The following is a 23,116-nucleotide window of genomic DNA, read 5'->3' on the forward strand; positions in this document are numbered from 1 at the left end:
AGTACACAAAACCTTCACACTGCTCTGATGTATCCCTGGCTGGGTGTGCTTCGCGGCAAAAACCAACTACACTCGAAACCATCCATTCACCTTTAACCTCACGTCAACAGCAGAGCAAGTCGCCCATCAACTTAAACGACGCAACATGCCTTTTTCATCAGCTTAATCTCACTACAGTGATCGCGTCAAAGCCCCCGTTCGTTTCATCCAACTCATGCGTCTTTTTATCGCGTCGCGCCGCGCTATTCTGTCGCACGCGACGCTGTCGCTTATTCAACTCCTATCAAGATGCCAGACATCGACCCCGCGGCTTTGAGCCGTCCATCCGTCAGCCTCTCGACGCCTATTCTATCCAACAAGACACTCGCTGGATCTATCTCTGGTGCGCCCAAGATAGCAAAGTCTAGTCAGATCATTCCCGCCCGAATTGATCTCGAACCGCTATATACTGCACTTAAGGCCGCCATTGGCAACGAGAAATGGGCGATATATAAAGAATCAACGACCGAGTTCCTAATAGGTAGATGCTACGACACCTATCAACTACATATGCGCAATTACTCACATATCCTTAGGACGCTTAAATCAGGCCGAATATTCTGAACGAATAGACCCTATCCTCGCAGGCCCAGGGGACAAGGAACACTTACACAATAATCTCATTGCTGCCATATACGGAAATGTTACTCGAGAGATGCCCGATCAAGGCCTGGCCCCGTGGGTCAGCGCCAACGATAAACCTGCAGCGACGACAGGGACCAAGCCAGTATCCGGCGATGCTACGGAGCGGAGGTTGAAGGGAGATGTAATGCAGTTACCAACTCGAGACCGCAGGCGCATCAAAGATTTGGTCCAGAACGATGTCAGTATCTTCATGCCGCCTCCTATCCAACTGCTGACCAGTAATAAGTGGGATCCGCACGAGAGCATATCCAACGTCTTTGAAGACACACGTCGCAAACTTTCTACAGTAACAGATGCCACCCCGACAGTAGGAGGCATAAACAACATGAGTATGTATTGTATTAAAGCGCTTTTATTGTGGCAAAGCTCTAACAAAAATACAAGATTTCGACCTAGAAATTCGAAAAAGATATGCTCAACCTTTGGCGGTCGAATCTGGCGAATTCCCTGATATCAATATGATCTCCGGCCGAATGCTACCCTCTTGCTACGAGGCAGGACTGGTCAACGGGCATACAGCGGACGCCCCCCAGTTTCTGTCGGTGGCTGTGGAAACTTTCATCAAGGAGGTCCTTACACAGGTCTTCAGCCGTACGAGGAGTAATGGACCTGGTGAATCAGGTAGTGCTGGGTTTGGCGTTGGAACAACATGGATTCAAACGCACAAGTATAAGCGACAGCTGGAATACGAAGAAGAAGCTGCGATGCGAGGCGAGATCTCCAGAGACAAGAGTGGGCTTCTGCCGATTGAATCCAGAGCTGCGAGCGAGAGAGGCCCTTTGGGAATGTCTGATCTTCGCCTGTCCTTAGAGATGGCCGATACTGGCATGGCACAGTTCCCTGTGTTGATGACACAGGTTATATACGGATACCGGGAAGGGGAACTGGAGAATTGGGATGACTACACTTGGGTGTGTGACCAACCACCTGAAGGCTACACAGATGAGAAACATGATTCAGAGGCAAACGGAGGACACGTTTTCGAGCTTGCGAATGGTCACCCTGATGCTATGGATATCGACACGGAAGCATGGTGGGAGGGTGCAGAAAGTCAGGATGCCGATATGCTAGATGGCATATTGGACTCGTGCCTTGCGGCAGGGTCTTGAGACGTGTCCGACGAAGCTGAAAACTTCGACGTGACTAACGTCGAGGTGGACAATGCCGGGCGGTGCATCCATCTTGAATGCAGCTCACCTGCATGTAACAGAATGGACAGCGTCGAAGCCAGAAGCAAAAGGGTCCAATTCCATCGAGTCGGCCTTCGCGTATATGAAGCGAAGCGTCATCGTTAGTCTGCGAAATGCACAGACTTAGCGTTACAACCAAAGGGGAAAGACATGCTAATAAGAAAGTACGGTTAGGGCAAGCAAGCCGTGCAAGGAGCCGGCGTTTGACGAAGAGAGTCGTGGTTCAGTACACCAGCTCGGAATCAAGGTTCAGGAGAATGCATATAATCGGACGGCTTTATCTTTGGCGCAGGGGGGTTTTGGCTGATCTCATTTTGCTTCTTTACTTGGGTTGCGGTCGTGGGAGACTCGTCTTTTTTATGGTGTTCATTTTGTATGTATTTCTATTGCTCTGTAGGGTTAAAAGTCACCCCTATATAGCATGCTATCACGCGGCATCGGAAACTTGCCGCGGACTGGAGTAATGGGGACGTAGGGGAGGCGGTGGGATTTTTGTACTTTTTATCATTACAGGAACGATACCCGGGTAGCTCGATGAGAGTAAAGAAGAAGCCGTTCAGTACCTACGAATGGTGGTTTGAGGGCCACTGGTTTTGTCGAGTTAGGTAGGCCTTCTTATAGTTGGCCCGAAAAGGATTGAATTCGAATCAAGTCATTGAATGCTTTTAAAGTGAAAGTTTATGAGATAGTTGGTAGTTCATCTGTGAAGAATTTATTGCCTTCTTAATCTGGGAGAATAGAATCTCACCGGCAAAGAACAATCGTGTAAAGAAATCATAAGTGTCTTAATAATCTTAGTGTTTGGGAGGTCTTATTACTAAGTTTATCGGAAAGATAGAACCTTACAGGGAAATGCACCTTAACTAAGGTACCTAGTAACTAGTAGCTACTTACCTTACCTTCGCCCTCAACGGATGGTAAGTTCGTGGCCCTGAACCTGTTGAATCTGGGCTTGCTTGCCGAGCCAGAGCAAGAACCGCAGCGTTCAGGTCTAACGAAACTTCCTATCATGTATCACTGCCATGTAATCCTCTATTGCCCACCGTCTGTAGGAACAAGAAATGCTGTGATTATTAGGTGGCTATGTACTAAAGAAGAACCAGCGTCCTCATTGCATGCCAGAGTCGCCCGCAGATAGACAGAGATGAACACGGCGGGGCCTCGAGTTCCTAAACTCCTGTGCTGCTTTGGGTGATTCTGCTTTCGGGAACCAAAGGCGTCGACTACCTAGGTTAGTCGAGTAGCCCATAGGCCTTGCTAACACCAAGCCAGAAACCAGCATTCAGAGCTTGTGAAGCAAGAAAAAGACACAACCTGGTTCAGCTATCGAGTCTTAAAACACCATCATGAGGGACGAGCACTAATAAAAGTTAACACAGATCGCCAGCTCTACCAGTATTGGAGAAAGCTATTCTGGGTTTTGTTTGCTGTGGACTTCGTCTCTTAGGTTAGTAGGGTGGCAGGCTTGCAGGTCATTGGCGTGTTAAGAAGAGGAAAAGCATGATAGGAGAGGATGCAATCAGTCACCTGCAGATCCACCCCAAGAAAAGGTTTCTCGGCGATGTCATGATGCAACATAAAAAATCGACACGAACAGTAGGACAAAATCTACACAGCCCGTCCAATCCTTTGATTATTAGGATGAAAGAGGAAGCTTGGATTCTTCCCAGTTCGGGAGCTGCACCGAAGAGCAGCAGAAGTGTCTGTGGAAACAAGCGCCCGAGCAGCCCGAGCCCGCTACAGGCCCGTGCACACTTTTCTAGAAAGCTTCCCTGACGGCAACCATCTCCCAGCTCCCAAGCATCCCCACTTCTCCCCATTCCGTTGGACAGGTCTTTGGGCTTGACCAGAGAAGCTCCTCCTCTCTGTGTGCTGTGATCTGCTCTATCTTACCGACCTAGCTACCTTACTTGACATGCCCACGCTACAAGACAATAACTCATATGTTGTCTTTCCTTCCACCTAACTTCATTCATCTTTACCTGAATTCGCTTATCCTGCCTCGCGTCGCCTTTCCCTTCGTAGCTCGTTTTCTCAACACCCGCATCTGTTAAGCTCTTCATCCTTTGTATCTTCAACTTCTCCATCGCCATCAGTTTCTTTGACGACGAGGCGGGGATTGGAGCAACAGAACCCCACTCACCTTGCTCCTCACCTCTTCCCGACCCCTTCATCATCTCCTTCAACATTACGACATTGTGAATCTCTAAAGCTGCTCGACATCAACCTTCATTCGCGAGATTACTGTCGCCCTTTGATTCCCTCTGGTCTCTTGTTAGATCCTGGATTGGACCCATTTACCGCTCCTGGTCCCCTGATCTATAGAGCCCTACAGGATATCGTCACCCTGCTTGATCATATCTCAGGTTGAAGGGTCCAGTTACCAGGATTCAACGTGAGTGATAAAGCCTGTCTCTTTCTGTCATACCCCTTCCCATCTGCAATGGAAGTTTCGTTACCAGAGTTATGCGCTTAGAACTGTCTGGGGCACTTCCTTCAACGAGAAATCGTTGAGGATGGCCGGCTCTGCACGTGTCAATTGACACCAAGCTCTGTCGTTACACCCATCCCCTCAATTCAGTTCCTTTCAACGTTTCACCATTACCCTTCATCTTGTCCTTCATAGCTTCATTTCTTTGATCTGTGCATGGGCTATGCACCAGGGTCTTGATCTAGGCCCCGCCACAACACGTCACTTTACAAGCCTGGATTGCAACCCACGTCCAGCTTCACCTCTAGCGCATGCCCCCCGGGACTTTTCCTGTACGCAACATCCCTTGTCATCCAGATGCCATTGATGTTCGTTCCTAGTCTCAGCTGCAGCTCTTTCTGACACTCCTACAAGCTTATCTACTTATTGATTCGGCCATAAGAGCGCTTCAGTAGCTGTAAGTCAAAACACCATTCCTGTGACGGCACCACGTTGCCACTTACTGTTGTCTCCTCATTTCCTATGCACATCCCTTGATTCGCTCTTGGTCCCAATCATTGGCCTTTTACAACCTTTGCGCATTACTCGATGTATCATCTCTGGCAAGCAATTTCGAAACTGGCAAGCTAACCAAAACCGAAAATAGACAATTGACGACGAGCAACCTCTCCTCACTCGCCCCGCGATACCCCTCATCCGCGTCGACCTTCTGCTACTCGACAGGGATCGATTTTCTGGCTATTGGGCGATAGCTTTAGAATCCGTCCGAAGAAAACAAACTTTGTTTCAACTCTACATCATGTCTGGGCCCTTTTCCAGCCCCTTTGGGGAGAACAGCAACCCTTTTGGAACAGACAGGGGAAAGAGGACGAACAATGCAATCCATGCTGTTGCCGAAGAAGATGAGAACGATACCATCACATCTCCTACAAACCCTCGATTTGGGTCTTCGCCAAACTCCGCCTCCATGTTCTCTGGCCCTTTTGGTGGTGGCTTTGGAGGGGACTCTTCAGCTGAGGCGCCTCCTCCATCGCGAAACCTCCCAAACCCCGATAGCTACCCTGCTCAGTATAACTTTGGTCGCCGAACATCAGTTTCTGCCGAATCTCTGAAGCCAAGTGCTGATTCATATGACAATTGGTCACCTCCATTTCACGAGAAGTCTGCGGATCAGCTTGAGCGCCTCAAGCGCGCTATTGAAGGAAACTTCCTTTTCAGCCATCTCGAGGATGAACAGAGCGCTCAGATTCTAGGTGCTCTTGTTGAAAAGCCGATACCAGCTAAAGGTATCAAAGTGAGTAGTACACACATAGCGTTGAACCGGAATGCTGACAAGATGCTGTAGGTTATTAGCCAGGGCGATGCTGGAGACTATTTCTATGTCGTCGAGAAGGGGTCTTTCGATGTATATGTCAATCCTGCTGGCTCGCTTCAACCCGGTCCGGATGGCATGGGTAACCAAGTCGGCAACATTCAGGCTGGTGGTTCGTTCGGAGAACTGGCACTAATGTACAATGCACCTCGAGCTGCGACCGTTGTCTCAGCTGAGCCCGGTTGCACTGTATGGGCACTCGATCGTGTTACCTTCCGCCGTATTCTTATGGAGTCGACCTTTGCTCGGAGACGCATGTATGAGAGCTTCCTAGAAGAAGTTCCACTTCTGGCAAGTCTGAACCCATACGAGCGCTCCAAAATTGCCGATGCCCTTGAAACAAAGAAATTTGCGGCTGGGGAGGTCATCATCAACGAAGGAGACCCCGGCCATGCATTCTACCTTCTGGAGAGTGGTGAAGCAGATGCCTACATTGGACAGCCTGACAACAAGGTCCGCCATTACAAGAAGGGCGACTACTTTGGCGAGCTCGCCTTGCTTAATGATGCCCCGCGAGCAGCTAGTATCGTTGCCTCGTCTCCAGTCAAGGTTGGTAGCTTGGGCAAGAACGCTTTCCAGCGACTTCTGGGCCCTGTAGAGGGCATCTTACGACGGACTAAGTATCAGGGTGTTGCAACCGGTGTCGAAGAGATGGATCCTCTCCACACCGACTAAGTCGAAAGAAAGGATATATGAAGGCATGAGACTGAGGCTTGTTGGACACATCGGAAGTTCCTATCACTGTGAGCCTTGGTGTTGTCAGGTTTGCCTCGTGCTGGCTGTGTAAATGTTGATAGCGATTGCGGCCAGGGTTGGATTGAGAAATGAACGATGGAGGAATTAACTTTTGACATGGCGTTTTGTGAGGTTTTCTACCACCTTCGCTTTCCTGAGACGAGTATTGCTAGTTATCAGAGACCTTGGTTGATATCAATATCATTATGCTACATTTCTCCACTCCATGAGCAGCAAGAAAGTCGAGATTGAGATACGCCGTTAAGCAATGAAGAACAATCTGTAAAATTAGAAGAAATTCGTGAAACTTTAGTCCATGTGCCTTCCTTTGAAGAATCTAAAACGAAGACTGAAAACACAAGTTTTGGTATCAAAACGCCTGATATGATAAGGAAAATCCTACAAATCGATCCGGCTGCCCCTTCACGTTCCATGTTGGGCGTAGTTACTGCCCCTGACCGTCTGTGGCCCTCCGCGCGAGCTCCTCCCGGATCTTCCTCCGAAGCTCTTCAACCGCAACCTCGGTCTCGAGCACCCGGCCGACGCCAGTGCGCCAAGTATCATCCAGTGTCTTGATCTCAGCCCCTACAGCGTTCTGCCTCTTCTGCCTCTCTAGATTCACGATATCGATTTCCCGCTTGGCGGCTGCTAACTCACGCTCTAATGCCTGGAGCTCTGCCTCGAGTCCATGGTTCCCTAAGAGCCAAGCGTTCTTTCCCCACTTCTCCAGAAGCTCGAGGTTTGTGAGACGTGAGGAGAGGTAGCTTTGTGCGATAGCGGCAGCAGGCAGGGCGGTCGCCGGAGGGGCGCTAGGAGAAGGAGCCTCGTAGCGGCTTAAATCGAGCAGCGTAAGTGGTGTGGATTTGGAGACGCGCTCAAGCTCGGCTATCATGGTGGGCGTGAAGGAGGGTTCTGGATTGGAAGTCGGCAGGGGAGGTTGAGAAGATGCTTCGGCGGCGATAAGGTCGCGAGCTGCGGCGAGAGCTTCTGGGTTCGGTTCCTGGTCGACATCTAGAGGCCGGTTAGCAAAAGAATGAGCGAGAGAGACTTGAAGAGCATGATACTTACAAGGAAGGGACTCGTGGTACGCTGGAGGAACGGGCATCATGAGTGATGTGTCGCGCGCGCTTCGTTAACTCAGGCCTACTCAAAGTAGTGAATCAATTGATAACAGGAAACCAATTTGTATATAGGATCTGTTCTCCAACTCCTTTCTGGTCCAATAACAGTACCTAGCTTTGAGTGGGATTCGTGATTTTGGACAGGCAGATAGCCTTGCAGCCACGAAATTTCGCAAAATATGAGCAAGGGAGAATGAGCACGGACCATAAAGTAGCCTTACCTGGTCTGTTCCTTCAGCCTTGGTGGCTGAGCTTAGCAGCGCAACATGCGGGGACAGCTTCCCCCTGTAAAGGTTTACTGGTTTAATCATGCTACATCGGGATGGTGTGGATGCATGGTGATGGAGTCGCACTCCACTGGTGAAGCGGCAGGTAAAGTTCAACAGAGATAAGGACAACGACCTCAACGCCATCGAGCTGAGATTATGTTGGAAATATATGCACGATGGGAAACCCGGACACTTCTATGTTCGAGACTTTCAAGAACGCTACAGCCATAACACGAAAGTAACTTAGTGAAGGAAAGAAGCTTGATTCATCTAAGCTAGCTAAAGAGAAAGATGACTATTTATAATAGTCCTTAGAGGTATTAACCTTATAGAGGTTACACCAAGTTTACATCTGGTGCCTATAGCTGCCTAAGGAGGCTTCCTGCATATAGGCAACTAGGGCAATCAGCAAATACATACAAACAAGGGCATCAGGCATCCAACAAAGTATGTTGCAAAAGCACATGTCTACATCAACTACTTTTTGTCGTCTTGCTTGGCTCCTTATTACTCTCATCAACCAGTATCTCGTTCTAATACTGTAATTCCTGAAGCAAGTGGGTTGTACCAGAATCTGACCCTGCGTAAAACTCAGCACGCTCGATCTCAAAAGGCTGCTCCCAGCGCTAGATGTATTGTGAGCGGCACTGGGCGTTTTGCTTTCATGGCATTACTCTAACTTGATCATCATGTGAACAAAGTGGTGATCGACACTGCACAATCAGGTTGGGGAGGCAAGTTGGGGAGGCAAGTTGGGGATGCAAGTATAGTTAATGAATTAAGAGCTTGGTCAATTACGCAATTATTTTAGGTGGGAGTTGAACACGAGGTGAAACTTCTTCCCATCACTTGAGTTTTTCAAATTGAAAAGGCCTCTGGTTATATTAGCTGTGCCTAGTTTCGGCCACAAGTAGCCTTATTGTTCGCCTCGATGCGAAAGCTAAAATAGTTATACAGTAATACATCGTTCCGCTGGAAAATACTACTTTCGCAGGCGGTCATAAAGCCATGCATGATCCACGTAGAGATCTGTTAGTCACGAGGGTTTTAACAATTCCGCCGATATCCCTTTCCATATTCCCCAAGCCATTTCATCCGATGACCCCACCACAAGGCAGTTTGGTTTCTGTTATTTTATTCGTTTAGTCTCGTGTCGTTTCGTAGTTGTAAAGTAAAGATCAAGCTCGCGTCGCAATTCCAATACATGTGAACCCTCAAAGATGCCGCTGCCATTTTATATATGGCAGCAAACAGTGACTACCAATCTCTTGGTAAGGACTCGATAATCTGATTAGGATGAGGACCGACCGCTCTCGGAAGAGTCGGTCTTCGTGAGATCCTCCTGGTCTTCTTCCTCGGGGCCGTGAAGGGACTCCTCGAAAACCGGCTCGGGTTCGTTGACCTCAAACTTGGTCTTGAAGTCGCTCACGTGGTGAGAGAAGCTGCTGCTGTTGGAGCGACGTCTAGTGTTTGTGAAGGTGAATTGTTCGTCAGCGATGTCGTCGTTGACGGTTCCCCTGCAGGTTGTGTAAGTGAAATGTGGAGACGGAGACATGGGGGTGCATTGAGCTAAACATACCAGTTGCCTCGACCAGAGCCGTCTTTCTTCACCTTCTTTGGGTCGACATCGGCAAAGCCGTTCTTGCCAAAGAAACGAGGGACAGTCTCGGTAGGGAGTGCGGTTCCCTCGGCAATACCCTTGTGGTCCCGGTCGTTGGCCTTGTGAGATCGGGTCACTGTGAACAATACCTGTTAGTACTATGGCATAGACAAGGAAGGGTCATAGTCTGACTTTTGGATTTTATGCGACGGTGATATGAAGAAGAGGTCAATTTGTGATGGTTTGACAAGATGAGAGATGTGAAATGATGATCAGGATGATGAATGATGGAAGGAGGGGTTGAGGTACGCGAGAATTGAAAGGGGAGCTCGTCTGTTTTTATACGGATTGGACTCTGGGCCAAACGTCACCAACGAACATGAGCATGTCTCTGGGGTGAGTGAGTCTACCTAAGCTACGCCAGGTGCGGGGTGTCCAAGTACTCCGTGTATATACGTCGCTATACGGAGAAAGGGGAAACGGGCAGGGTACTAAGACAAGAAATAAGACTGAGAATAATATGAGAAACTCACTTTTGAACAATGAAGATGGTTCAGAACTGGCACCAGGCGGTTCGATAGTACGCGGTCGAGAATTAGGATGCGTGAGCTTGCGTGGAATTGAAAGACGTGGTGTCGAATCTCCCAGTAGGTCGTCAAGAACTCAGTTGAGTTGAGAAGAGGAGAGGAGAGTGGAGGGGAGGATTGTTTATGAGGAAGAGGGTTTGTGGTAGCAGGAATATCAGTGTGTAAGAGCGTATTGATTGATTGATTCGAGATGAAGCAAAAGGGTTTGTCTGTGATCTAGGAACTTTCTTGCTTGGAAGGGGACCTTGCCTTTATATCCCGAGAGTCACGCGAGGGACGATGCGTGATGGCATCACCTTGTATCCAATCAGCTCATTGCAGTCCGATGCTCCTTCCCACCTACGCAGCATCAGTATAGACGAAGGGAAGCTACGGAAGCTCCCCAGAAGGCGAGAAGCTTTCAATTGGACAATTGCGAATTACGGAGAGCAAAGACGGGACGCGGAGTCAGCTCATGAACGGACTTGATTGACCTTGCCTCATCATGGTCCATCATGGAAAGGCCAGGCCTGCAGATTCACCCAGTGCAAGTGCGACGGCGCCTTAATCAAGGACCCACCTCTCTACCTCCGGCTCATCTACTGATGGGTACCAATAAGTGGGCCTCGCATGTCCCCATCCCGACCGCCTATCGCTATCGCGTGACCTTTCGCAAGCAGCCGTTGGCCGAACTCTGTGGTCCAACAACACCTACCATGGAAGCTACAGTTTAACGTAGGTACATCTTAAAGCACGTCACGGAGTTCAACTGCGGGGAACCACTTCTAGCATTCCAGCTGCTGAGGATGCAGACCGGCAGAGAAACTGGCTGATTTGAAGTAAGACTTCAATTGAACGCAACAAACGCGAAAAGTATTCAATTCCATCATGAGGTCACTCACTGTGCCATCTCTCCCGATCAATGAGTGGAATTGAATTCAGCCCCTAGCTTCCTCTAAACTCTCTGAAGCAAAGAGGGGTCATGTTACGTGCTCCAGTGCTTTTGAATCTTTTTTAGAATTGCCATTGGGTTCCCTCAAACACCAATATAATTGAAGTTACTGATAATGCAAGGTCCCTAAATAAATAAAAACAAAAATAAAAACTCGATTCTTGCTAATCTGAATTAGAGTATTGCCGTCCTTCCTAACAATTCTTTAGCAGGTGACTGGCCTCAAGGCTCAGTATCAACGCAATTGAGATCAACATGTTTCTACAATCAGTACAGGTCTTATTAGTCTTTGACTCTTTCTTGGCTTGGGTATGGCTGTGTGGCAGGTTCGGAGGCTGGCGGCTTGGCCCACCTTGGCCCACCAAGTCATACACACAAGTGATAACCCCGCTTAAAACTATGGGACCAGATCTGGGGTAAGCCGGTAAGACACGCAGGTACCGGCGTCAGGCTGTCTTCCACTGAAAGTGATGTTATAGATGACAATGGCTTGTAGCAATAGGCAATAAAGCTTAGTGGGACAGTGGTATGGCACAGGGGACATCCTGCAAGATATACACTGCGATAACTATGGTTCGCATACAATAGAAAGCTATACTCCTCCACCCTACAGGTATCTCAAACAGTGATTAATACACCTACCATGCGGTGTTGGACTCGGCCCCACTATCTCCGGCCGAAAAGTCTACGTTCGTCCATGGAGGAATCATGAGTCTCAAGAAACGAGAGTTGCAGTCACCATGGTATTCAAGGTTTGACTATACCATCTCCGATACCGCTCCGACCTCGTGTCTGCTCAACTCAACCACCAGCGATCAATGGGTCTTGCCAGGACTGACTCAGCGCCAACATCAAGCTGAAGAGCACATGACCCCTCACCATCGACCCATCTTGTATATCACCGAAACCCGCCAATTACAGGCGCCAATCGAATTCAGAGCTCTTTTGAAAGTTTATACAGTATACCCCCTGTTTAATTGTTACCTCGTGACAGCCTCACCATAAAAAGCAAGAATATCTCTATTTTTCCTTAAATTTTTTATATAATAAAGCTTAAAGAAAAAAAAAGATAGAATTTTAGTAAATATTATTTAACTACCTTTTTTTCTATTAAAAAGGCTTAATTGTTAAGGAAAATAGTAAAATCTTCCTTAAACCTCTATAAATAGGTATCGCGCTAACAATCATTCAGGGGCTAACCTGTATTGATGTCTTGGATCCGTTTTTAGTATCCGTGTGAGGGTTTCCATATCCAGATCGTTACTCATGACACGCCTGCTCCTCATGATCCAAATAAAACCCCTGAACAGGATCTTCTCGATTCTAGAAACGCCGCCAAAGATTCAAGTTCAGGTCTTGTGACCTTCCCCACTGCTCCATTTCATCGTCGAGCTATGTCAAACAATACCTACTTCATAGGCTGCTAAGAACCAAGGGGGGCAAGGAGGGACGATAGTCAGCTCGGTGTACACAGAAATATGATGAAGGTGATGATCATGTTCATTAGATAACGATAAGATCTAAGGAAGCTCATCGTTAGGTTTAGCTTAACGTCAGACTTGGTCATGCACCCATTGCAAGGAGAAGAGATCTTTTTTCAGCGTTTTTCTCTGACATTGAATATAGGACCGGACAAATTTTCAAGAACTCTACAAAATTACAAGGGCTGGAGTCTTGTGAATAGCTCGCTTCTCCACGTGTTGCCACCATGAAGAGACGAGAGGAGGTGTTCCTGGATCGCCGGGATCAATACCATATTATCTAATCTTTGGTTTGACGGAGCAAGATCCTCCTCTCACATCGATCATTCGAGAATCTCTTGAACTGCCTCATTTCCGTGATGGCATAAACAAATGGATTTCTCACTCGCGGCAGAAGAGTTATGCCTGGGCTAGATAGATCATTCGCTATCAACACAAATCGGTTAACATTCAGACATGGGTTCTTTCATATGACTGGGTTGTTGATACAATGAAACTCATCGAGCACACGTCAAATTAGCTTATCTTAATTGCTTTTTTTTCTCCCTTGCCGTATAAGGCGACATCTAATACAGCCCCTTGACTTATTTAGTAAAGAAATATCGTTGACTTGCGCCTCAATAATACAATTGCAGCGTCATCCTCGTCCCAGAAAATGCTCATTCTGCGTAATCAAACAAATACAATTCTCCCTCTCCACCTCAGCATATCACCTGTGCGTATTATAAGAATAGGTCTCCATTTCCTACCGGTGACCCATCTTGGAGAACTCATTCTGATAACGCAGCTTGAATCCGTTGCAGAGCGCTCGCATGTCAGGATATTGATACCCCTTAAGCTCAAAGCCCTGTGGAATCGCGCGCACTGGCAATGCAATCACCCTGGCTGACCTACTGGCCTTGAAGCACAACCAAAAGTATCCAGGATGCTTCGTGTCGATACAGAAAGCGTAAGCCGATCGGTTGGGGTTGGCGTCGATGTACGTCGTAAGCCATTTCTCTACATCTATCGTTAGTATCATGTCTTGTCTATGAGCACCAGGGTGTGGTGTGTGAAAACTTACCCGTCTCTCCCCGGGATCGGTTCTGGTACTTATCGTGTCGCATCAGTTCCTCCACTTTCCGCGCCATGGCCTTGACGTGCTCCACGATCAGTTCGTCCAAGTCGGTGTATGTATATTTGCCGCCCACACGCAACAGCTTGCCAACCGAGAATTCTGTTTCCTTCTGCATCTCAAGGACGTCAATGTGCTGGTAAACACCGTCCGCGACCTTCCAGGTCACTGCCAGATGATCGTTACCCTTCGATGAGGGTCGAATGATGACCTCACCATTAGGCTGCGATCCCAGATATTCTTCTGCTTGCAGGCCATTGAATGGTTTGAAATTGGGGTGCTTGACAACACGCTGGGTTCGTCCCGTGGTCTTGTCCTTTTCTCGCAGCTCCTCTTTATCTGCTGCCTCGAGCGCGTAGTCCCACCCATCTCGACCGAGGTTGATCGGGCGCTTGTACGGAATACGCATGGTTTCATCCCGCATTGAGAGCTTGGCCATGAAATCTTTATAGTTGATGTCCAAAATCTTTGCCTGTGTCGTTTGTCCCGAGGTCAGGGCATCCTTGATAGACGAACGATGGCTGACTTCATGGCCCTCAATACGGCCTTCAATACCACAGTCGAGCTTAACAATGGCGAAGTCATCCTTCACAACCCGGACGTTGACGGGCACAATCATGCCCTCGCACAGAGTCTGCTTGGTCTCACCAGTGAACATGGTGAAGATCTCGGATGCTGACAGGAGAGCAAAATTCCGTCGAAGTTCTTCGTAGGGCGCCTGGAGTTCGGCACGAATTGTCTCCAATGTAGCTCGCTTGCGCTGGCTGTAGTTTCTCTCCAGTTGCTCTGCGTACTCTTCCAGGACTAGCTCGTTGACCTTGTCTTGTTCATCTTGCTTGAACAGCTTGCGGACGATCGCTCCGGGTCCATTCTCGTCGGTTTCGGCTTTGACATCCTCTTCATCAAGCTCAAGAGCATCGGCAGCCATTTTGCGCCCGAGCTCGTAATCTTCAGGATGAACTCGTGTGTTATCAAGAGGATCTGAGGCAGGATTTGTAGCCTCGTATTCGATAAAAAGAAAACTCGCGCAGTTGTTCCAAACTCTGGGACCAACGACAGGCAGCTTGCCGCTATCGGGATCACCCACGAGTTCATCTCTTGTGCCCACAGCACCGCCATTAGCGTTGATGGCCTTGATGACGCTTGTTGCCTTGCGAGGGCCCAATCCAGACACGTAAGGGAGGAGGTTGGCGGTGTAAGGATCGTTCATGGCCTCGTTGATATCAACACCGCAGAGGTTGACCATGTCAACCATGGCCGAGTCCAGGTATTTGGCCAGTTTGTCAGGTGGGAGAAGGTTTTGGCAAGGGTGGTAAGAAATGGAAGCAACGTCTTTGCCGAGAGCAGCGTACTCCTTCATAGGGTTCTGCATATATCGCGCCAGAGCAACACAGTACCTCGTCACAGGATTCAGACTTGGATGCTCAGCAAGTGCACGAGGGCTATCCTTGTACAAACGAGCGACCTCATCATTGACCACCACAACCTCCAGTGGCTCTGTTCGATAGTCATTGGTGTCTGGGTCCTCAAATTCAGGGCCCATTAGGCCCTTCTCGTTGACAAGGCTCTCCAAGTCACGTACCAACTTAGTCGTCTCAGCAGACCAACCGCTAACGCCGATTACATCAGGTCGACGACGCTTGACAAGCTCCTCGAACTCTTCTCGTTGGCGCTCATCTCTGGCGAGATTTCCAAGCTTTCCTTGTTCAATCACACGACCATCTTCCTCGACCCAGGCCCAGCAAATGGGATCGCGAGCAGGATCAGCCATGCCATTGGAGAGAACTAAGACACGAGGCGTAGTGCCTAGTATCATGCCCTTTGGCTTGTATGGTGCCTGATCGAGTCGTTTTGCATATTCCTCTCGACACATCTTGAGCACCTCATCTTGGCAGAAAGTTCGAATGACTTCTTTGACATTCTTTGCAATAATCCTTTCCAGTTTGGGGTATGCAAGGTCAAGTACCTTCTTGCGCTCTTCTCGCCACTGTTCGGCTCGGTCGCTGAAGTTCTCAGACTCGAACTCCTGATAAAGTTGTCTCCGGAAATCATATCGGGCTGGCATATCAAGCTTGATAGTGACAAGGCCTTCCTCCTCGGCCTTCATCATCTTTAAGAAAAGGTCTGGTTGGTGGACTAGATCAGCAATGGCTTGGTTTTGCAAATACTTGATCTCATAATACGGGTGAGAATCATCAATTCTGCGTAGGCCCTTCTCAGTCCGTCGACAGCTGATCTCAGCAGCTTGGTAGTACGAATTTCGGAAGTGTTTGCGCATCCTTGGGCTTGCAAACAATTCTTCCGAGTACATCTGTCGAGCTGCGTTAATGACTTGATCGCCGGTGTCGAAGTTGTCGTCAACCAAACTGTCAGCCAGGTCCATGGGATATTGGGTGTCATCATCAGGAGTGATCTTCTTTCCATGTCGCAAGGCGTTCTTGGCAAGCTGGTCCGCTGAGATTCCATAAGCACGGACGAAGCTATAGGCCTTGCCTTGGCGGACTCGTTCGAGCAAGTTCGATTTTGAGCCCGGCCGTTTTGTTAATGAGAGGTTTCCAGCCATAGCAGCAAGGTCCTTGAGCTGTGGACCGTACTGAAACTGTAAATAGTCCTGCAAATCTTGAAGTTCTTCCATGGTGGTCGCCTCTGGAGTCATCTCCTCCACAATCGTGTCGTGGATTCCCAATCCTTTGAGGTTCTCAAAAGTCTTCTCGAGAGCATTTCTCTTGTCCACAAAAGAACGAAACTTTATGTCCAATTCCAAAATCTTCCAAAGGTCGTCTTGATTCAAGAGCTTGTCCGCACTGATAACGTATTCTGGCGCATCGGGGTCATCGCGATTCGGGTTCCGCGTCTTTCTGGTGTGAAGCAGGTAGTCTTTGCGGTGCTGGAACACATAAGGCACCTCAACCTCGTCAACAATGAAGAATTCGAGGACCTTGCCAACAGCTTTGCCGAATGGGATCTGGAGGTCAGCCGCCAAACCCTTCTTTGGCCACAACTGGTTTGTGATCCACCTCGCCTCCTCCCTAAACTGCTCTGCAGTGAGCTGGAGGGTCTTGAAGGTCTTCCGGTCGAGTTGAAATCGCTCGGGCTCGTCGGTGAAACGAATCTCGTTATCTTCGTCGGTCAAGAGCTTCTCTTTCAGTTGCGACGGCTCGAACACGTCCTTCAACTCAATGGCTTGTTCCTCTCTTTCACGATCTTCCTCCTCCTCTTCCATTTGCAGCGCCCAATCGTAGTCTTCACCGTTACCAAAGATGGCCTCCATATCATCCAAGGCATCCTTGTCGAGATTACCAGTGTCGGCGATGTTTCCAATGACGCGATCTCTGGGGCGAGCAACCTCCGCATCTTCTCGTTGTTGCTCTAATTCCTCGGGGTCTTCGGGGAAATCCTCTTCGATAAAATCGTCGAACTCGTCGGCTTGGCGGTACGATCTGCCGTACGGTCGCTGCTCGCCTGCGTCTTCATCCTCGTCCGAGAAGATATCGTCCAGGCCACGGCGTTGATTTCCCCGTTCTTCATCGCGGTAGCCGCGCTTGAGGCGCTTGAACTTGGACTGAATGCGAAGTTAGGGGTGCTACTGGGTCATGGTAGCTTGAGTGGCGTCAGGGAAAACTCACCTGTGTTTGGGGCTTCGGGCGCTCACCGAATTGCTCGCCGATGAGATCCAGATCTTCTTCATCAAGCTGCTCCTCTTCTTCACGGTCGCGATGTTTTCGCTTTCGTTTGTGAACGGGGCGCACGTCACCATCTGATTCGCCGCCTTCCTCCTCGTCTTCATCCTCATCAACAATAAAGCCTTCTCGGACCTGAAAGTAAGGAGTTAGGGAGCGTGTCACTGTGCATAGTTTATGACGATACCAACCTTGCGAGCTTCTTCCTCGTCGTCGTCATCTTCCTCCTCCTCACTAGAGTCTTCCACGGCAGCCTTTCGTCTGCGCTCCTCACCACCCTCATCGAAAGACTCATCCTCCTCCTCGTCATCAAGTTCGGCTTCGCCGGAAATCAAGTCGCGCATACTGTTGCTCATCTTGGCGACTTGCGATGCTGCCGCGCAGGCAACAAAGCTTTCTTTGTCTGCTTTAGTTGTCGGTGATTCGAGTTCAAGAAAATTTCGACAATGAGCGAATATTTGTGACCTCGAGGCTTTTCGTTATAGATAAAAGGATGACAAGACAAGAAAATTATTATTTGTGCTTTTGTTTGAAAGCTTTAGGTGTTTAGGATTTTTTGGCGATGCACTGCAGAGCTACACGTGCAGCCTTGTCGCGCCTGGCAAGGACGCAACAGCGGGGGCATGATAATCCGCCTCCGGTAGGTGGATGATTTAGTTAACAGGAACCGCTGACTCCACCCCTAGGTTGGTAAGGTAAGGGACTCAAGCAGCGTGGTATAGCTTCAGATACATCTCGATTGATCACAGACTACTTTTTAGCCATTAACAGCGTTATCATATTCTTTGCATACTTTGACCACTCACTAGGCATGTAGGTATGTTTGTATGCATGTCATTCGGGCTTGACCCCGACGTAGGAGTGTGCTGGCTGGTGGTCCAAGTGTTGTTTAAACATGTTTGAATCGCCCGGTGTCTGATCCATAGTCTGTTCTCATGCTTCGTTCGCTCTTGTACCCCCTATTTTAATCACCTCTTTGTTCACCTTCAGCCATAAACATTCCCGCGAGGTTGGGGATTTTCTCTTTCATAAGATCAGACCATTGCAAATTCTCATGAGATAATGAAGGTTCGCCTGTAATCGGCTTGGACATATGCTGCTTCAGAATACATTTTTAGAGCTTTGTGTAATTCTATAGTATCCAAGGCGACATTGTGACTGTTTTAAAATATTCGTGAGATGGTCGATAGGTTCAGAATACCTGAGCCGAGTTTGGAATTGCGTCGTATTAGTCTGGACTAATGACCAACCACCATGCATGTACCACTATCTTATCATGATTCTGAATCGATAACTGTACGGAGCTCGAGGCGTGAACTGTCTCAAGTTCCGGGCATCTGGCCAGTAACCATCCTAGCCTAGCCTAGGTACCTATCTAAGGTACCCAGACAGACAGGGCATCGCCTCCTGGAAGTTGAACTCAGACTTAGGCCTCGCCTCGTAGGGAGATGTACAACAATTACTCCGTGTTAATGGATAATGGATGCTGGTCTCTGTGTCTGTACTCCATGGTCTCCCCTTATGGCGAATGAATGGCCCACTAGATTTCAGGTACATAATTTCAAATTCCGACGGGCAGTCGCTGTAACTCCTTACACTCTTCATGATTTTTAAAAAGAAGTCGTGATCACATCTCCTCGCCAAATTCTCCTATTCCCCCTTCCCCCAACTCGTTTTACCGCCCAGCTGTCTTCCTTTTGTGGTTTATTACGCCTCCAACTCCCTCAGAGCGCAACTCCAGCCACTCCCGTCACGTTGTCGCTGGCTAGACCCCGCCCTCCACTGTCCGCGCCTAACCAGCCAGAAGCTGTGAAAGAGACCAGGACAAATCCCCCATTCGCAATCTTCAGCGCCGCTTTGCATAGACGCTCCTGATAAACCACGATCAACTCTGGTCGAAAGGTTTCTTCGGGTTATTTTCTTACCATCGCCTTCAAAGTCCTTGGTTCTTAGCGATAGAACCTGGGCCTCCCGCTACGGCCCGAGAATAACGTCTGCCAGCACTCGCAGCATCTCGACGCAGACAAGGGCAAGACGCTTCACTGGAACTGCATCCATTCAAGCTTGGACACTACGAGCAACTCTTACGACTGCTCGGTCGGATCGATATTCTTTGCGGCCCGGTACGGTTACTCCTCTGTCCCAAGTATCGGAAGCCGCCCTCCCATCGTCAGTCACTACACGATAAGATCAGCTCGATTAAGTCTTCGGCCTTGCAGCACTCGGCTTGCCTTCAGTTTTTCGAACCTCTTTCATCAACCGAGCGGAATTTAACGCCCTACTCTCCAGAATGGCCGACCCATTTGCTCCGCGCTCTATGAAGCGCAAGAACGTCAAAGGTCTTGCACTCAAAGCGGCTGCCCCTCGACCCCCACCAACCGCCGAAACCAACTATCATGAGTACAGCGGGAGCCAAGATGCAGGTAAGGATGAACAGTTGGAGATCGGTATCGAATACAAGTTGGACCTGAGACCTGAGGATCTCGAAATTCTTAAGGAGTTGGGATCCGGCAACGGTGGTACGGTCAGCAAAGTGAAGCACCTAACAACGGGAACTGTCATGGCTCGCAAGGTCTGTATTCTATGTCACACAATTAAATATCCTGTTAACCTATCTGGCAGGTTATTCATGTGGAGGCTAAGCGAGAAATACGGAAGCGAATTGTTCGAGAACTCCAGATTATGCACGGCTGCCACTCCGACTACATCGTGACATTCTACGGTGCTTTCTTAACCCCAAACAACGATGTTATAATGTGTATGGAATATATGGATGTGGGGTAAGTCTAACATTAATACAACCATGGCGATATGGCAGCTGACACCAGACCAGTTCCCTCGACCGAGTCTCGAGAGTTTTTGGCCCCGTTCGAGTCGATGTTCTGGGTAAAATCGCAGAAGCGACTCTTGGCGGTTTGACATACCTCTACACGAAACACCATATCATGCATCGTGATATTAAGCCATCCAATATTCTCGTTAACTCGAGGGGTTCGATCAAGCTTTGCGATTTTGGTGTTTCTGGCGAGCTTGTCAATTCTATCGCTGACACCTTTGTCGGAACTTCCACCTACATGGCACCTGAAAGAATTCAAGGTGAGAAGTACACGGTCAAGTCGGATGTCTGGAGTTTTGGTCTGAGCATCATGGAACTTGCTATTGGCAAATTTCCTTTTGCGGCCAGTGAGCAGCTCTCAGATGGCGATTGCGCTCCCGCCGGTATTCTGGATTTGCTTCAACAGATTGTTCACGAACCGGCTCCCAAGCTTCCGAAGAGTGATGCTTTCCCTAGCATTCTGGACGATATGATCCAGAAGTGTCTTTACAAGGAACCTGAGCGCCGACCAACTCCCCAGGAGCTATTCGTAAGAAAGGTTTCGAATCTTGTTTGTTTTGGCATATGCTAATGTTGTCAGGATCGCGACCACTTCGTGCAAGCCGCCAAGCGTACACCAGTTGATCTTAGGGAGTGGGCTGTCGGTATGATGGAGCGTGACAATAGAAAATCCCACCTGGCACCCCAGCTTTCTCCTGCAACTCAGGATCTTCTGCGCTCAAGTGACTCCCCCACCCAGTCCCAGCAGACACAGGCATCGGCCCAGCCCGAAGAACGCTCTCACACTCCCACTTCTGGCGAGATTCCAATTGGCGGCGCTGGTATTATCTCCCCTCGAGATCAGTATGGCTCAGGCCAGAGCCGATCACCGCCTCGCAACGGATACCCTTCTTCACGCACACCAGCTTCAGCGCACCCCGGACTGGGACCCAGAGTTGTCACCACGAATTCCATTCCCAAAGCTTCAGGCTATCCTGACAGTGCTGGTCCTGTGAGCGCGAACGCTGCAACCTTCAGCTTACCTGTTCGACCAGCACCCCCAGGCGGACCTCTTCCCCCTCCACCACCTCGAAAAGAGACTCCCGATGAGCTACGAAGGGAGAACCGGAGACAGGCAACGTTTGGATTGCCCCCTAATCCTGGGTATAACATATCTTAAGACGGCGTCGTTCGATTTGTTCTCTGAAGCTTCATCTCCCGGAATAATCTTGCCGAAAATATTGGAACAGCGGCCAAACCCTGAAAATCATTTAGCATACCTCGGCGCACTGTTTTGAAACCTGCAACGTGGTCTCTGGCTAGATCACTACACTTAAATCACTACATATACCGTCTTCAAAACCCAATGGCCTGGTTTACTTTATTTGGAGGAGGCGAAGGTCTGTTGATCCCGATTCCTGAGGGTCTATCTGCTGTGTCTAGTGTGGAGGAGAGTCATGTACAGAAACCGGGCCCATGTAGGAAACCTAAATTAAATCAATTCGCGGTTGAGTTGGCACCTTAAGATCAAAAGTCGGCGAAAAGAGGTGTGACAGGTTGTGATTAACATCTGTGAGCTGACAGAGTCCCACGTCGCTTTCTTGCTATTCTGGACCAGCGTCTCTTCCGACAAAGCCCTGTTCAAGGATGTCAACGAGCTCATCTAGCGTAGTAATGACCAGATCAGTATGGGCATGTTCAGCCAATGCTCGATTTACGTCATTCACGAGCAGCACAGTAGCCGCGCCCGCCTTTCTGCCTGCGGTCATGTCATCGATAGAGTCGCCCACCATAATAAGACCACTGGCGTCACCCTCGCCAGATTCGCCCTGCAAGCCCCAGTTCTTTGCGATGTGCAGGATACCGGCAGGATCAGGCTTGGGAGGGCGGAAGTCTCGCGTCACGATGGGATGAAAGCGAGAGCCCTCTAGAAACTTATCCATTAGGTTCTGAACAGGGACGTCAAAGTTGCGGGTGCAGATAGCCTTGGGGATGGCATTGGCGTCGAGGTACGCCATGAGTGTCATAAGACCTGGTTGAGGAGTCTGGGTCTTCATGGCTTCGCGCTCAATATTCCGGATAGACTCAAGGGCAGTCGCTTGCTCGGATCTTGGGAGAGTATCAATGTGCTCGAGGATGTCTGTTGTTTTGGTAATTCCTAAAACATCTCTCATTTCCTTGAACATGTATGTTTGAGGCTCGCTATATATTGGGTTAGCGATGCGTTCGTTGTGCCAACTTCTCCTAATATATTGAGAATAATCTGTACGCTGAGGTGAATCATCATGTACTTCTTTCGTCCATGTCGGACAGCGGAACAAAGAATATCATCAAGTATTCTTGTTTGTAGGAGATACTTGGGTCAGGGCTATGTCCGGGAAACTTCCGAACCACAAAACATAGAGTAGAGCGAGTGCAGATCTTACCAAAGCGTGCCATCCATATCAAAGACCACTCCTTGAAGACTGGGGGTGCCGGCAGGAAAGCTATGCTTGCCCTTCTTCAGTGGTATGAATCGCTTCGGATGTGACGATTTCATGATTGAGATCACACGCAAGGATGATAGTAGAAGGTTGCTGTGAAGGTCGAGAATTCTTAGGAAATCTATATGAAATTATACGGAGTCAATGAATTATCTCTCCTTGGTTTCTTCCTCTCATCGATGATAAAATTGAGAGCAGTTAACAATGATAATGAGTGCTTTGACTCAGAGATGACGCTCTTATTGAGGTGGAGACAGGGAGAATTCGGGGCTAAGAGTTTCTTACCTTCCCTTGCCTACTTACCTACTTATTTACCTACATGTTTCAGGGACTACACCTATCCAATACCATTATTGACCACAGTACATTGCCACACAAAAGATAGAAATGCCGGTCACAGTTTCAATAATCAAATTTAACAGATGCTTTATTAGTATCAGATACCAATGCACCGTTTGGATAATAAAGCACTTGATAGCACTTACGTAGGCAGGGCTGATTCATGCTGTCACTGTACTTCTTCATACCGAGATATAATGGATATTTCTAATATATCGTTACGGTATACTAAAATTTCTCCAGAGTTTATCATTGCGTCTCTTCCATTCTCTTCCACTCATCTT

General features: G+C 48.7%; 8 protein-coding genes across 8 annotated transcripts; 4 read left to right on the plus strand and 4 right to left on the minus strand.

The window, feature by feature from the left end:
• Positions 1 to 29: 29 nt before the first annotated feature.
• Positions 30 to 1,793, plus strand: BKA55DRAFT_662910 (transcriptional regulator of RNA polII, SAGA, subunit-domain-containing protein; the record flags this gene model as incomplete). Its single annotated transcript, XM_046197641.1, has 3 exons — positions 30 to 520; positions 576 to 1,013; positions 1,051 to 1,793. The coding sequence occupies exons 1-3, from the start codon at positions 289 to 291 to the stop codon at positions 1,791 to 1,793; spliced, it is 1,413 nt and encodes a 470-aa protein (XP_046051471.1). The 5' UTR covers positions 30 to 288.
• A 78-nt stretch (positions 1,794 to 1,871) lies between these two features.
• BKA55DRAFT_335500 (uncharacterized protein) lies at positions 1,872 to 2,439 on the plus strand. The gene has a single exon (XM_046185732.1). It carries the CDS (start codon positions 1,988 to 1,990, stop codon positions 2,336 to 2,338), a length of 351 nt encoding a protein of 116 aa, XP_046051472.1. The 5' UTR covers positions 1,872 to 1,987; the 3' UTR covers positions 2,339 to 2,439.
• Positions 2,440 to 5,104: 2,665 nt separating this feature from the next.
• BKA55DRAFT_593114 (cyclic nucleotide-binding-like protein) lies at positions 5,105 to 6,352 on the plus strand (the record flags this gene model as incomplete). The annotated part of the gene is made up of 2 exons (XM_046195505.1): positions 5,105 to 5,599; positions 5,651 to 6,352. 2 exons carry the CDS (start codon positions 5,105 to 5,107, stop codon positions 6,350 to 6,352), a joined length of 1,197 nt encoding a protein of 398 aa, XP_046051473.1.
• Positions 6,353 to 6,857: 505 nt separating this feature from the next.
• On the minus strand, positions 6,858 to 7,517 carry BKA55DRAFT_593115 (Pre-mRNA-splicing factor SPF27; the record flags this gene model as incomplete). The annotated part of the gene is made up of 2 exons (XM_046195506.1): positions 6,858 to 7,423; positions 7,481 to 7,517. The coding sequence occupies 2 exons, from the start codon at positions 7,515 to 7,517 to the stop codon at positions 6,858 to 6,860; spliced, it is 603 nt and encodes a 200-aa protein (XP_046051474.1).
• A 1,576-nt stretch (positions 7,518 to 9,093) lies between these two features.
• Positions 9,094 to 9,789, minus strand: BKA55DRAFT_538272 (uncharacterized protein; the record flags this gene model as incomplete). The annotated part of the gene is made up of 3 exons (XM_046190016.1): positions 9,094 to 9,319; positions 9,382 to 9,551; positions 9,778 to 9,789. The coding sequence occupies 3 exons, from the start codon at positions 9,787 to 9,789 to the stop codon at positions 9,094 to 9,096; spliced, it is 408 nt and encodes a 135-aa protein (XP_046051475.1).
• Positions 9,790 to 12,882: 3,093 nt separating this feature from the next.
• BKA55DRAFT_565473 (SH2 domain-containing protein) lies at positions 12,883 to 17,753 on the minus strand. The gene is made up of 4 exons (XM_046192536.1): positions 17,387 to 17,753; positions 17,142 to 17,330; positions 13,465 to 17,077; positions 12,883 to 13,400 (listed from the first exon to the last, which is right to left on the minus strand). The coding sequence occupies exons 1-4, from the start codon at positions 17,549 to 17,551 to the stop codon at positions 13,147 to 13,149; spliced, it is 4,221 nt and encodes a 1,406-aa protein (XP_046051476.1). The 5' UTR covers positions 17,552 to 17,753; the 3' UTR covers positions 12,883 to 13,146.
• A 1,732-nt stretch (positions 17,754 to 19,485) lies between these two features.
• BKA55DRAFT_593117 (kinase-like domain-containing protein) lies at positions 19,486 to 21,190 on the plus strand (the record flags this gene model as incomplete). The annotated part of the gene is made up of 4 exons (XM_046195507.1): positions 19,486 to 19,767; positions 19,818 to 19,975; positions 20,029 to 20,560; positions 20,612 to 21,190. 4 exons carry the CDS (start codon positions 19,486 to 19,488, stop codon positions 21,188 to 21,190), a joined length of 1,551 nt encoding a protein of 516 aa, XP_046051477.1.
• Positions 21,191 to 21,614: 424 nt separating this feature from the next.
• BKA55DRAFT_507533 (HAD-like domain-containing protein) lies at positions 21,615 to 22,549 on the minus strand (the record flags this gene model as incomplete). Its single annotated transcript, XM_046187346.1, has 2 exons — positions 21,615 to 22,212; positions 22,437 to 22,549. The coding sequence occupies 2 exons, from the start codon at positions 22,547 to 22,549 to the stop codon at positions 21,615 to 21,617; spliced, it is 711 nt and encodes a 236-aa protein (XP_046051478.1).
• Between the last annotated feature and the right edge of the window lie 567 nt (positions 22,550 to 23,116).

This window comes from Fusarium redolens (assembly GCF_020744475.1).
Source record: "Fusarium redolens strain MPI-CAGE-AT-0023 chromosome Unknown BKA55scaffold_6, whole genome shotgun sequence".
In the NCBI taxonomy this organism is placed as follows: domain Eukaryota; kingdom Fungi; phylum Ascomycota; class Sordariomycetes; order Hypocreales; family Nectriaceae; genus Fusarium; species Fusarium redolens.

Excerpts from the sequence above, each read along its gene's own strand:
- BKA55DRAFT_335500 (XM_046185732.1), top strand. The coding sequence starts at position 1,988 with ATGCACAGACTTAGCGTTACAACCAAAGGGGAAAGACATGCTAATAAG.
- BKA55DRAFT_565473 (XM_046192536.1), bottom strand. The coding sequence starts at position 17,551 with ATGAGCAACAGTATGCGCGACTTGATTTCCGGCGAAGCCGAACTTGAT. Across the intron at positions 17,078-17,141 it reads GCCCGAAGCCCCAAACACAG|TCCAAGTTCAAGCGCCTCAA; the intron begins GTGAGTTTTCCC and ends CTTCGCATTCAG. Across the intron at positions 13,401-13,464 it reads CCGATCCCGGGGAGAGACGG|AGAAATGGCTTACGACGTAC; the intron begins GTAAGTTTTCAC and ends CGATAGATGTAG.